The 15,072-nt window shown below is 43.5% G+C and overlaps 1 protein-coding gene across 2 annotated transcripts in view; it reads right to left on the bottom strand.

Moving 5' to 3' along the window:
* Positions 1-14,903, bottom strand: part of GAN (gigaxonin) — a 39,834-nt gene extending 24,931 nt beyond the window's left edge. Inside the window, exons 1-3 of one of the 2 annotated variants that reach the window (XM_065848475.2) lie at positions 14,636-14,903; positions 1,341-1,455; positions 423-773 (exon numbers count right to left, since the gene is read on the bottom strand). In XM_065848475.2, coding sequence (XP_065704547.1) covers positions 423-773; positions 1,341-1,455; positions 14,636-14,802 — 633 coding nt within the window. In that variant the 5' untranslated portion in view covers positions 14,803-14,903. Of the gene's footprint in view, positions 1-422; positions 774-1,340; positions 1,456-10,085; positions 10,238-14,635 lie in introns of those variants that run through there. The other variant, XM_071814180.1, reaches the window with a different exon arrangement.
* Positions 14,904-15,072: the final 169 nt, after the last annotated feature.

Here is a 15,072-nt window from a genome sequence, read left to right on the forward strand (position 1 = left end):
AATCCCCCAGATTTCACAGAAGAGCATTAAGGCACTCATACATACAGGTGCTTCTGTATTTATCAAAAACTTAAGAATATTTTTGATATTTGGAAGTAATAACAAAATCCACAACGCAATGTTATTATGGAAAATGTATCAAATCTCCAAAGTTTAGCTACAAACATATCACTTGCTTTCTCTCTACAAAAACAAGATTATATCATCAAAGGCCAAAAAAGTGTTTTTTTTCTTAGTGCCTATTAAATAATAAAGACAGCAGATAACAAACACATCATCAATACATCTCACCTTTCTACTGCATTTTAGGCAAGATTCAACTAATTCTATAAGTGCAAGACTAGCCCTGGAAGAAATGTATCTATTTTAAGATCCCACTGATATGGCCCGCACTCAAAATACAAACATTTGGATGTCCTGACCTTTCTCGATTCCGAATCATGAGAAATCCACCTAATCACCGCTTCAAAGACGTATCTTTCATTTCCAACATTGAGCTTTTCCATTGACAGCACTTCTTTCAGTTTTTGAGGAGTCAGTTCCAAGAATTCCTCTGTGCTGCTGACATCTCGAAAGTGAGTTTCCAGATACTCTGAGGCAAGGTAGTGAACATGATGCAAACAATAGTGCAGTGCAAAGTCCCGAATACCAATACAGTTCTCAGCAGCTATGCAACCTTCTAAAAACTCACAGCAGAGAGTTTTTAAGTCTGTAAGCAGCAGGAGATCAGCTGCCTGTACCACATCTTGGATAGTTTCTTCATTTAGCCTGATCTGCAAGAATTAATTTAGAAGTTATAGCTACTATCACTCATTTGTTTCATGACATGTCCGCATTCATTACACTCATTCTCGGGGGCTGAAAAATGGAGTAATAATGCCAGTGTAAAATTGATAGGACTACTACACATTTATAAATTAACACAGGAATGGAAAGGCACTTGCTTCACAGAAGGCGTCAAGCAGAATTTTGCACCTGAAGGAACCATGAAATCGCTCATCTAATCTGAGAACCTAAACCAAATTTTGCTGCAATAAATAAATAATTTTTTAAACTGCATGTTCAGAAGAGAATTTCAAGCCACATCTGCCTTTTCTTTTTCTGCTGAAAGTTAAAGTATTCAGCAATCTCCACTGGGCCTTGGACTCTTTGGTAGTCCCCCCAGTGCAGAAGAGCAGAGCCAGCCCCTCCCCACCCGCACAGCCCCGCTGGGACCTAACCAGAGGTTTTACCACAGAACTTTAAACATCATTAGGTTTATCTTTCAGGGTAGCAACGTTAAAACCCAGGTTATTTTGCCAAATAATTCAATTCCCATCTATATTTTTTTAATCCCATACCTGCCCACTGAAGATATAATCTAGTATCTCTTTCATGATATCAACAGATATCCCTTCAAGTTCAATCTTGTACGTTGAGCCATCATCCTTTGGAGGATTGTAATTCAATTTTGTCCTAAAAGAAGAGAAAACAAATTTTTTAAAACGCTCGTTGCTCGCTCTCAGTTTTCTGAAGAAACTAATGCTCATTATGGATCACCTGAGCTGTAACAGAGATGTTAAACACTTACAATATGATTTGGAAATCGTCTTTTTGAATCAACATGAAAAGGCTGCATGTATGGTCTCTAATGCTGCTCACCACATTTCCAAACCGAATACATTAGCCTTGCAAACTACCCATGGCATCAAAAGCCAAAGTACTTTTTTCCCAGCTCATTCATCCCAAGCATTTAAAAACTTCACTCAGAAATTCAAAGAGAACAGCAGCTCTGCTGACAGACGGAACGAGAATTTCCTTTGATAAAGGTGGGAAAAAAACAAACCAAAACAAAAAACTTTTTACCAAAAAGAAAATAATTACAGTGAGCAGATGTGATGAGAATAGACACTGGCACCACAAATATTTGGATTGCGTTACCATTTAGTGTAGTTTATGATGTTATCAGCCTAATGCTATGCCTGGCTGTATCCAAACTGTGCACCCACAGCTGCAGGAAACAGCCCGTGTGCTGCTCAGCCGAGCTTTAAATATTCATCTACATCAGTGGATGCTTCACTGATGAGCAACTTCTTTAAAAGTACCAGGAACAGGTTGATGTGCCTTTGAATGGAACGAACGGGGACTGGAGAAGATGAGAAAATAATAATAATGACACAGCAGGCAGCTTTGCTTTCCATCATGTTAGTACATCCAGGAAAGACAACTTTAAGTGTTCAAAACAGAGGAGTGTCCATCAGTCTAATGAAAACAGCCACAATATGTATCAGAGTAACATTCTGAACATCTTTCTTCCATGCTTTAGGCAACCAAGAATACATTATCTACAAACCAGAAAACTTGCTTTACTGCCTTTCTGTGTGTGTATATAGATATAGCACAGTATATTTAAATAAGAACATTTAAAAACGTTTTTACATTTGTTTAAATATATTCTTAGATAAAATTAATTTCTTAATGCAGTTTTGCTAAGCTGAAAGTGTCCCGTTTTTCCCAGTCTTCTGCTATTCACACTCATACTAAGTAAATACATAAACAGGACTTGGCTAAGGGCAGATTCTGCTTCACTTAGTCATATCAGAATAAATTTCTCACAAAACAAGATGTAACTCACATCAAATAAAATCCTAGTCTGTAAGGAGATATTTTTAAGTGTGAGTAAGGGTGGTAATTTTAGCCCTGAAGTTAATCACACTTGTGGTCTTGTTTTCAAATTGCTTTTCTACACAGAACACTGGGAGATAACTCCGATGCTACGCCCGACTGCACGAGGTCTGTAACCTGCTTTATTCTGTGCTTGTGCAGCGCCAGCACAAGTTATAACACAAATAATAACAATATAATACAGATTGGGAAATTGTTTCTTTCCTAACACTTGGAAGGAGATTACAAAACGAAGCCTGTTCACTAAACAGCCTGTGTGACTTCCAGAGAGCACGTGCTGCCATAGCAGCCACTGATTTGCAACTTGTCACCTCCAAACCAAACCCGCAGCTTAAGCAATGCCATACAACACACATCCCAGCTCACACCGTCCTCACCCATGAGGAACGGGCACTCTTCATGCCTACGTCTCCAAATGAATGAAAGAGCATATCCACACATTTCAACCCTAACCCACCATCAAGGCTTCTTTATACACATTTTCAAGCTTATCCGAACTACCTCGGTTTTAATTATGCCAACTATGCTGGGTTTGTAATGAAAGCTGGATCTTGTTTCCCGGAATGAAACTGTGTTTTCTTTTAATTTAACGTTAAATCTACTAAGGTTTGCAGCGTCTGGCTCCCTTCATAAGAAAAGAGAGATAGCCAGATGGTATCTGTGTTCCGTACCCATGAGTAGCTGGCATGGTCACATACACAGTGGTATCTACTCAGAACCTGGGTAGTCCAACACATTGTGGGCCTTAGAACAGATGCAAGGCATGTCATAAACATGCTGCACGCCAGCACTAATTGGGAGATTAGGGAAGGACTAGTGCTGCTTATCACCAACTTTCATCTTAGCATCACCTGTACACACCCAAGCTAAATCACCTCTTGCATGGACTTTACACTCACACCTCCTAGTAACAAAGATGTGTTGTTCAGAAGTTTTGGGTCTTATCAGGCTAGGTGTTCTAATTACTGTGTATTTTTTTTTTTTTTCAGACATCAACAGAAAAGCAATGAATCGACCACTGATGCGAGCCCAAAACAAAGCAGAAAAATAACCCTGAGAACAAACTGATGGATTTCAAAGTTATAGATACATAAGTTGGCAAATTTTCACCTTATGCAAATGCATCCCAGACTAAGCTTTGTTCCTGTCATCTGTTCTGAGAAAGAGTAGTTACCCATCTGTCACACAACTTTAAATTGGTAGTTAATAAACTCCTGGGTTATTTGTTTCGGTACAAAGATTTCTGAGCTGTGGCACCAGCTGGAGGTTCTTCCTGTCGCTCACACCCAGAGCTGCAGGACGGCTACTGCCTGTTGGGAAGAGGGGAGGAAAAAAATAGTTCAAGGACATATGATAACCAAGTTTGGGGTCGGAAAAGTTTAAGATAGAAATCCATGAGTCTAATATGGAGAGAAAGTTGGAGGAGAAGAAAAAAGCAGGAGGTGTGTAAGGGGAGAGCATGGAGCCACAACTCCTCCTGCATCCCCCAGCATCGGCTGGGACCAGTGCCCACACCACATGGGCCAGCGGAGCTCCGGGCACCCTTCCTGTAACACACACACCAGACACAACGAGAAACTTTCAAGATATATTTTTTCCTGGTTCGGAAAAACAGAGCAGACAACACACTGTGAAATCCTTAATGCCAGTCATCTACCAAATTTCGCTTTAGCAAAAATACTTCTAGTTATGCTCAAGAAGAAGTTTCCCAATATGTCTGTATCCAAGGAAAGGGGAAATCACAGAATCATTTCAGTTGGAACAGATCACCAAGTCCAACCATAACCTAACTCTAGCACTAACCCATGTCCCTAAGAACCTCGTCTAAATGCCTTCTAAGCCCCTCCAGGGATGGTGACTTCACCACCGCCCTGGGATGCTTTTTTCCACCGGGCTTTTCCTCACGGTGATTTATTCTCCCTGTGATTAGTCCGGCAGAAAGCTGGCGGTGACCATCACCAGCCAAAGCGCAGAGACGTGCCCAGCTGCAGCGCGGCCGCTTCCAACACGTGCGAGCTCTTCCTACCCTGCACAACATCTCTAATTACTTTAAAAGCACTCCAAGTTGCCAAACCACAGCAGAAAAGCCTGCTTCGATCTTTCTTAGTTTAGATGAAAGACCAAAACATCAAGATTTAGACGGAAATAAAAACCCCCGCAGCCAATCAGCAAACCCATTAACTGAGAACGGAGCTCAGCTGAGAAACTGAGCTGGGGAAACAAAACAAGGCAACTTCTTCGTCCTGTTTTCTTAAGTAATTTAATTTTGCGCAGCTTAACTCCATACATGTTTTAAAAGGAAGTTTTTCATTTTTTAATTAAGAAGATCATCATTGTAAGTTGGGAATTGCTTCCAGTAACATAAATAGTGTTCTATAGATGTGTAACATTCACCCCAACTTCTTGTAGCTGCTCAGGAGAACTGCTTGGCACACACTGCACCTCGAGCAAATGGCACAAGAACTGGGCTGATGTTGTGTTTTGATGCTGTGTCTGTTTGTGACAAATTTAGAATCCGCTCTTCCACATCACTTAAGGAATACAATCCTAATGAGTCATCTCAAATGACACTACATAAGGTAGAATGAGGAAAAAAATTCCAATACCTCTTCTGTATGTGTAAGCAACAACAAAAGCAAGGGAAATTGTTAAAATGAAAACAAGGGCTTAAGAACAAACCTTGATATTGCTAGGAGTCACAATTCACATCTAAAGGCATAAAACAGATTCAAGTAATTAAAAAAAAAACTCCAACAGATAAATTTAAGGTTGCCCACCACTGCTGTTAAAATTAAGACGGATCTCCCAAATCACCTCCTATTTTAAAAGAGCAAAAGAAAACCACACAGTCATACTTCCAACCTCGCAGCCGAGTCCCCGAGAGAGCACTATTGTGGGTCAACTAAGGGGCACGGGAAGTGCATTGAGAAAGGGCCCACATGTCTGAAAACTTGTTTTTTCCCCATGTTTTACAGTTGACAGTTCACAGGAGAGGGAATAATATTAAAAAAAAAAACCACACACACACAACCAAATGAAATAAAAACCAAAACAAAGAATTCAGCTGCAACTGATAAATCTTGCTTTCCTGAGTCAGACATAATCCTGTGGGAACACTTTTATCTTTAAAACCTCTGCCTTTGAGAACCATTATGAAAAGATACCCCATGTGGGGGGTATGTCACAGCGGTGACATAAATCAAAGCGAACAACAGTCCAAATCTTGGAATGTTTTAATCCTTAGAGCGCTGGTATATTGGTACCCAAACAGGTACAGAAAACATCTGTCTGCCAAGACTGTGTCTTTGTAAAGGAGAATGCTCTAGACCACGTTCACCTCAAGCAGGTTTACGATATTTATAGTGAACAATAACAGAAAAATGTGGGAAGCAAAAGACAGGCACTTTGGATTTGATGGTTTGCAATACCAAAGTTTGAGCTGCTCTCACGTCACGGCGCTGCAAAGGACGCAGCGGCAGATCCGCTCACCGGCTGTACCGCCGTGTCGGGAATGAACTGCGGGAGACGAGAGGGAAACGTTTGGCTTTTCAAAAGGAGCTGTTCCAAATTAATGGGTTTGCTTCAGATTAACCATAAGGGCTTGTCTACACAAGCTCCGCCAATATTGCCACACCAGCAAACCTTAGAATTAGAGTCGCAAAGCCAAACTTTCAAACCAAAGAGTAATGAAATTGGGGTTTGATGATACATCCTTTACCGGCAGCAGTGTTTTGGTTTTCTCCAGAGAGCATTTGAAAATGAAGTTATACCTCCACCAAAAATTCTCAGCAAAGACATGGACCAAACCTAAAACACACTCACAAGGATGACTCAGTCCCAAAAATGACAGGCAAGTACTTTGAGATTTTGCATCAGTAAGGAGAAAACTTTAAAATTCTGCTTTTGATGCAAACATAAGGTCAATTTAGTCTCCTGATCTGGGCTTCCTTATGTAGGTCTGAGTCTTCCAAGCACAAGCTTTCCATGTTAAATCTAATTAAGTCCCACTTAGGATTGACCACTTTGATGCTAAAGTTTTTTCATTTGTCTACCTTCATCCCTGCAACATTTTCTCCCGTGAAGGCTGACCTTTCTGCACGCAAAAAAACCTTAATAATCACATTATTAAACAGGTCACACAAAACCATGATGCAGCAGTTCACTCTACCCGCTGCCATCCTCCAAAAAGATATTTTACAACCAAATCAGTTTTTCTTTGAGGTCGCACCCTGGCCTTTAGCACCGCACATAAAAGACGTCCTCACCACACCCTGCCAACGGTGCCAGCTCTGAGGAGTTCGGCGATGCCTCTTGTAAGTCCCTCCTCTTCAGATCATCTGCAACTGCAACTTCAAGTCTCAAGGCAAATCGGGTCCACCCAACAGCTCAGCACAAAATCCTGCAGAAGTTGCTTTGCTTGGTTTAAGAGAAGCAACAATTAGGAATAACTTTTTTCCCCTCACCCCACGAAAACAAAGCGGTTCCTTCAGCAGCAGCACAAGGGACATGTCCAGGGCTCACAGCCTTCGCTCAGCAAAGAGCTTGTTTACCCCGAAAATCTGAAGTTACGCTGAGCTCATCCAGAGCAAGACTGCAATCTCAATTGGAAATCTACCCTCAGCCAGCCCGTCTTGCCTAAACATGCGAGTTAGCCCTGAGTAGACAGAACACACACTTGACAAACACAGTCCCCAAGACCTTGGAGCTTTGCAGCAGCACTAAGGACCTGCCATTGCATCTAACTTTGGCTTTTTTTTTTAGCCAACTTAAACAACCAAGTGACTGTACCAGCTGAGCTAACACGAGTCCATCACCAGCCGCACAGAGGATTTGGCCGCTGCTGCCAATGGCTTGTGCCACATTCCTCATACACGGCACGGAACAGGAGCTCAGCCTCATCTGTGCACATTGTCCAGCAGCTCCGGTTCAGCCTCTCACACGAAGCACAAATCCATTATGTACCTTGTTATATTAGAAATACCTGCCACTGGATTCAGAAAGGTGGTTTGGGGTTTTTTTTTTAGTTTGTTTTTAAAAGGTGAGGAAAAAAGATGCAACAGGCAGCAGGTCAGATCGCATGGAACATTCAAAGCATCTCCTTAGGTTACTAAATCTATACCATATTTATGCCATTTTTGTGCTACGAGTGACAAGTTAGCGCACTAAACAGACAATTCTTGAGCTTTCCAATCTGTATCAGTTGAAAATTTAGCTTTCTACTACACAGCAGCGTTACGCCTCCTAGATAGCAAGCTGGAACTAGGACTTTCTTGGAAAAGCAAAGGAAGACATTTCTGGAATGCAGTTTTAAACCAAGAAATTAACTGTACCCTACTTGAAAATATGCCTTCTTTCAAATTAACTGTTTTTAAACTTGTTTAAAATGTTGCTTGTTTTTTTTTTTTTTTTAGAAGGAACAAGTACAGTACCATACTCATCCTGTTAAACTTAATATTAAATATATTCAAGAAATGCAATGCTGTGTAGTGTCTCTAACAATCCAAACATTCCTCTGACTTGAAGTCATATTTTGATAACAACAATGAACCTGCTGAGAAAACTTGGTTTAATCAGGTTTTTATATCTCACTTACACCACATGGGAGAAATAAGCAGAGTCAGATTTTCATAATCACTGGTAAATATGAAGTTGAAGGGACAAAATGACAAGGGCACGAGTGGTATTGTGGGGCAGCTGGAAAATGTGACAGGCACTGGGTTTCTTTGGGAACCCAATACGTGAAGGCACCAGAAGCTGGAAAACTGAAATCTGCAATACACAGCCAAGAGGAAAAAGGATCCAGGAGCGTGGATTCCACCAGCACAACAAGGAAGAGGCAAGAGTCTGCAGCTCGGAGTACAAACCGTGTCCACAAACAATAACAATAGCTGCACTGGGCAGCTTAAAGTAATTCAGGAGACATAAACCAACGTGCCTGAGGACATAAACCAGCTACTAACTACGTGGTATTAAGAACGTATTTCCTTGGTAGGCAACAAGCAGCTTTGGAGCTGTCCAGAACAGTGATTTTTTTTTTTTTGGGGGGGGTGTTTATTGGAAATATTGAGCAGTGGCATCAACATAATCTGGAAGACGAATAGGAGACTGGAGAGTCCCTCATGTAGAGGTAACGCTGCACTGGTACTCGGTACCAGGACAGAGAGCTTTGTACCATCTATGAAACAAGAGGTCTGCACAGAGGGTGAAGAAACGACTTCTTTAAAACCATTTGTTACTTTTCATGTTTGTCAGTTGTTCCTTTTGGAACTGCAGTTGAGACCAATGCAAATAAACAAACACACCACAAAACAAGAAGTCCAGACTCATCAACCCCAGATCTTTCTCCAGACAAATGATGCCCTTCAGGACAGCCCTGCTCCAGCCACAAAATACATGTTAAGTGTGCAAGAAAAATTCTTAATTTGAAAAAAAGGTTATTTTAATAATAAAAGTTTTGCCAAACAACGCAATTAAAGCAGGTGTAAAGGCAACCTACAGAGTATTAATTACCCAGCCATCCCATGCAGCTCCATCCCACCACACCTCCCACCCCAGCTCGGCTCTTGCGCCAGACACCACATCAACCGCGCGTCTTCAGATACAAAGAAAGGCCAAGAAATTTCATGTAAAGCTCTCCTGCGTCAACAGGATGCTCTGATTTCGGGTTCTCCCTCAGCCTGACATGTAGGAGCAGCGCAACTGTAGTTTCCTACTATTTGGAGCTGGGTAAGAGCCTCATTGCTTCCTCCCTTCGGGCCATCTTTGGGGCTTGTTGGGGCAGGAATATAATTAACAGCTCTCCATTCAAGCCTGGTACGGTGATTTTTAAAACCCTTTTTAAACCATAAGCTTTTAACATACCTTTATCTCTGTTGCCCCTCAATTACTTATCTAAACATAACACACATTTAGGCACTTTTCCTGAGTTATGACAGGTAGAGAGTTTCTGGACAAGGCAAGTATTTTGATTTATTGCTTCTCAAAGTTAGAGAGACTTTACAACTCAGTTATCACTAAAACAACACAGATGATACTTTAGTTTCTTTAAAAACAAAAACAAAAAAGAAACATCAAAACCCAAATATGACTCATTTAAAAAAAAAGAGCTTTAAAAGTCTGGAAGCAAATTCTGCCCTGATTTGTTCCTGTCTTCCTACTGCCAGGGCAGCCTGTAAAGTTCCCAGGAGGCTGCCAGAAACCAACTTCTCATAAAAAACCCTGAAGACGAGACGGCTTTAGATCCCTCCTTGACAGAGCAGCGGCCACAACGCTGCCCTGCACACCCAGGGAAGAGGGCACAGGGCCTGGCAGGAGCACAGTACGGCTCAGCTAAACTAGAATTCAGGAGCACGGGGTCCTGACAACCAAATACCAACCAGACATCCCATCCAATGCTCGCGCCAGCCCCTGGGGATGCTCACCGACATGCACACAGGCCGACATCTCAGTAGATCTCCTTCTGACGGGCTTCATGACAACCCAGAACACACCAAGTGCCTCTACATGGACCAAAGGACAGGAGTTCGGTGACCAGGGACATATCCCAGCACATCTTCACAGAGACATCTCTTTGGGCACTGGCAGAGAGGCTGCGGTTTTTCTGCCTGCGCAAAGGTCCTACAAGGTCTGCAGTGTTTCAGGGATGGCAGAAGGATGAACAGCACAAGTGAGAAGATGCAAATGCTGTCAGGTTATTCCTGAGCAAAAATAACTTACAAGCAGCTCAGCTGTTTACAAGTAAATGGAAAATAACATTAACTTAATTTTACATTTTTATTTCTATTTAACTATATTATGCTCATGTGGAAGAAGAAGAAAATACGGTTACTGGTCCATTACAAAGTTAGAAAAGCCTTGGGGAACAGTATAGAATACATACAGTCATCTGTAACCTGTTCACACAGATGCATAAAAACCAAGGGCAAAAATTGCTGAGATAACAAAAATGCCTTAATTTAATTTCTAATACAGCAGCACAATCCCTGCCTAACGACATTAAGTTCATCTAAAAATTTGAGCTTAAATATCCTGTTTGTGAAGGCAGTTCCCACATGCTCCTGTGATACAGGCAAGCAGACAGTGAGGTAGCAAAATAAGAGCAGCTGCAAGTTTCAGCCGGCCAGGAACAACTCACGCCAGACAGAGATGGATCTGTTCGGATGAGAACATCTGCTGCTGCTGCTGAGGATACCAGGAATACTTGGAACAAGTCTATCCTATATAAGGTTTGCGGATATATGCTTCAACTTAGGCCAAACTTACCAGCGCAATCATGGTTTATTCTGGTAAAAGCAATATAATTTATCCTAGGTTCACAAACTACATAAATTTAATCAGGGCAATAGAACTGTATCTACATTATGGCAACTGCCAGAACAAAAAGTGCTAAAAAAAAAGCGCAGGCTCCTGGCTGATGTGTTACAGAAGAGAAAAGAGCTAAGCTGGCTTGAATTTAAGTTCTCTGGGATGCACAGCAACACTGCTTTGATCCAAACCATGCTCTGTCTTAGGGAATCTCTTCCTGAGGAATCCTCCTTTTCTCAGGCTCAGGAACATACCACAAGATCTCCAAGATATCCAGGAAGACTTCTGTGTTCTGTAAATGACAGGATTTGCTCCAGGGGTACACGGAGAGATTAGATAAACCTGTACATACACAGCAAGTCTGTAGGAATTCACACAATCACCCCAGACCTCTCTGCCCTCAGAGAGCTACAAGCAACTTGGCATTAAGCAACTGAGGCAAGACCTCAAGAATCAAAGTACCACAAAAATTAAAAGTCTCACTGGTCCCTGAGACTTAAAAATTGTTCATGAAACAGGCATTTTTTTTTCTGTGTACTTGCAGAAGCTAACCAATGGACAAGAGAAGCCGATGGGACCAGCAACATTGGTAAAACTTCTGCATGTTTCTGCATCCTCTTCACATCTTCAGGCTTCTCCCCGTTGAAGCTGCCATTTTTGAGCTGCATGGATAATTCAGGTGCCAAATAACTAGAGGGAAGCCACATCACTATAATTTACAAGCGTCCTACTCATCACCAGGCAGCCAAACAGCTTCCATGCAAAACTCAAAAACAGGTAACGCTCCTCTCTGTGGCTGCACAAATCCTTCAGCACATGCAGGCTCTGCTCACACCCAACCACCCCCTCAAAGTCCGTGCCTGCTTATTTTCCTACTCACACCCTACACTGAGCATTAATGCAAACCCTACACAGCTCCCGAACTCACCCACCAACCTGCCCAAAGCCACAACACATAATGACACAGGCGGGTACAGAAAATGCCACGCCAGCTCACACTTCCACTGCTCCGCCGCCGAGCACAAGTTTCACATATCCTCTCATTCTTCTTCCAAGTTGTACTCCTGAAATCAGTTAAAGGATTTTTCTGAGCTTTATACTGAAATTTTTCAAATAAGAATGACCCAACTCAACTGGCATTTGGAGACTGTAACAGCCTCTGGTACCAGAGTGCACTTTGGAATCACCTGCCCTTAAAATACAAGGACATAAAATTCTTGAGTCTTCTGCAATAACTCTTCATACAGAAACTAAACCAATCATTTTATTTGAAAACCAACACTCAATAAGTGGGACTTGCACAGACTAGGTACAAGCTGTAGATTAATTTTATCTCCAAAAAGAGACACTGAAACATTACTTCTGGCTGGAAACTTAACGCTCCAACAGTGGCAACCTACCTGAGCAATTCTACCCAATGTGAAGACCAGTTGGACTAAGAGAGAGATCCTGGACTGATAAAAAGAAAGATAAGCAGCAAGTAAAAACTAGGCTTTGCAAAGGTGGGTAATACAAATGTTTTCCTAATGTGCCATACAAGAACCAGGTATGTGTATTTTTGGTTCTTTACGTCTTGCAAGTCTGAGGAGAAAAGATGAATAAGCTTAAAAAAACATAACCACCTTGATCGTATTTATATATTAATCCATGTAACCTACTTTCACACATAGTTAATGAGTTCCTTCATGTGATCTGAACCAGAAAATTTTGAATTTAAAAAAACCACAATTCTAAAAACTACAAGTTTTATTGCCAATGTAGCTCTGTCTGGTGCTCTTAGTCCTCACACACACTTATGTTTCCCCGGTACATTTTTCACACATGAACAAAATGCAATACTTAAAGACAAAATTCCGTGAAAAGGTACTTCTCCATAGAACAATTTACAATTTCTTATAATTAAGCAATCTTTTTCACAGTAAAAACAGCACATTTCCTGCAAATTCATCTTGCTGTTACAATAGAACAGCAGTTTTTCCAACAATATGACCTTTTTACACTTGGAGCAACCCTTCTGAACCTTAATTTCACGTATGTCATAAGGTCACATAAAATAAGATGACAAACAACCTGAAAAGCATTCAGGCGCTTTGAAGAGTTTTGGATCAATGGTTCATTTCAATTTCACATCTTTGATTCACCTTTCACCACTGTGTTTTAAAACTGCTTCTCAAGACAAGCACCAGAAAAAAGTATTATTATTATTATTATACACAGGCCCCACAGTGTCTTTTATTGCAAGTTCTTGATGACCTTCCTTCTCTGTATATTTTATGTCTCAGCCCTGCTAGCTCAACCCACGCAGAGGGCAGTTTCTGTAAGTCTATCCACCATCAACACATACTTAAAAGTTAATCACTAACTTCATATCCTATTTATTTCATTTTTGTACTTGAGAATGCCAAAGCTGCACTACAACGGTCACCCAAAACACCCTGCTGCCTAAGTGCAGATGGTAACACAACACTGAAGCAGGTTGCATTTGTTTGGAGAGTCGTGTACAGACTCCCACCCCTACCTAGAGCAAATATGCTGATTTCAGGACAACTTCACAGAAAGCTACAACTGCAAGCAATGTCCAAGCATTACAAAAAGTCTGCTGTGGACTTAGGATAATCCTGTGTTTAAATGACACTGAAGGGTCTGCTCCTGCTTTACAGATCAAGACAAAATTAATGTCTATTACCTACAAATGACAGGACTCCAAAAATCAAAAGCTCTTCAGAATTAATGACTTGTACGTTTCGTTTACCCTCTCTGACACGTAGGCACATACTGTAAAAATCCTATAGCGGGTATATTCTTTTTTGCTTGATGTCACCAGACTCACCACCGAGTGCAATGGAGAAGTTCGAGCCGCTGTCAGCGGCAGGACCCTTCATGAAATGGGTTTCCCTGCAAACACAGCCCAGATGAACCCCGGAAACCAGGACTGCACCAGCACAGCTCGTCCTCCCAGCGCTCGCTGTCAAACCGCAGAGTTTTGACAGCACACGCTGCTGACACCCCTGCCCGGAGCAGCTCTCCTGGCGCCGCCAGGCTCTGATACCTCTGGCAATTTCTGAGTTATGTTCTTAGATACTGCACAGGAGCAAGAGATGGGGAGACAAACCGATTTTCTTTTTTTTTATTTTTTTCACTTAAAAGCTGATATACTTCAGAATCCATAACCACCACCCGGAGAGCCGTCTTGCCAGAAGTCATTAAGAGCTGCCCCTGCGGCGCTGGCCGGACGAGCCGAGGGGACAAACCCTGCAGAGGCCCCGCCGAGCACACATTCCCCAAGTTCATTGTTTCTGGGTCGCACGTTTACAAGCCGGGCACTCGGCAGCAATTTAGTTGTTCAGGGCATTTTGTTTTTCTTTCTCCAGTGGGCTAACCAGCCTTCCGAACCTGCAGAAAGCAGCGGCTTAATGCAGAGGACGCGGCCGGAGGGGCTGGGGCCCGCACGGCCGGAGGGAACCGGCCGAGCCGCCGCTTTCCCCGGGGCGCTCAGGCGAACCCCGGGGTCGGGCGGGCACCCCCGGCAGGGCCTGCGCTCCGCCGCCCCCCCGACTCTTCCGTCCTTAAAAGAAACCGAGCCCGCTCCTTATGTAACCGCAACGCTCCCCCAGAGCGCGGCCTCCCCGGGAGCTGTGGGCCCGGCCCCGGCGGCCTCCCCGCGTACCTGATGTAGGGGCTGGCGGCCGCCAGGATGTTCTTCTGCACCGGGATCTCCTCCCCCTCCAGCACCAGGTGCGCGTCGCAGAAGCGGCTCTCCTCGCGGAACGAGCTGAGCGCCCGCAGCAGCCGCGCCGGGTGCTGGGGGTCGGACACGGCGCTGGGCCCCGACATGCTGCCGGGCCGGGCCCCGCCGAGCCGAGAGGAGCCGAGCGGAGCCGCGCCGGGCCGGCCGCCTCAATCAGTGCCCTCACTCACACCATGGCTGCCCGCCCGCCGCTGACATCATCTCCCTGCGCCGCCCCGCCCGCCGACCGGTCCGGCCCCCCCTGCGGGGCGGGAGCGGGGGCGGCCCCGGCCCGACTGCCCCGGGCACCGCGGCCCTGACTCACCCCGCCCGGCCCGGCCCTGCTGCGGGGCGCCCGCCGGGGCTGGGCTGGGCCG

This window comes from Patagioenas fasciata, chromosome 13 (assembly GCF_037038585.1).
Source record: "Patagioenas fasciata isolate bPatFas1 chromosome 13, bPatFas1.hap1, whole genome shotgun sequence".
NCBI classification, from domain to species: domain Eukaryota; kingdom Metazoa; phylum Chordata; class Aves; order Columbiformes; family Columbidae; genus Patagioenas; species Patagioenas fasciata.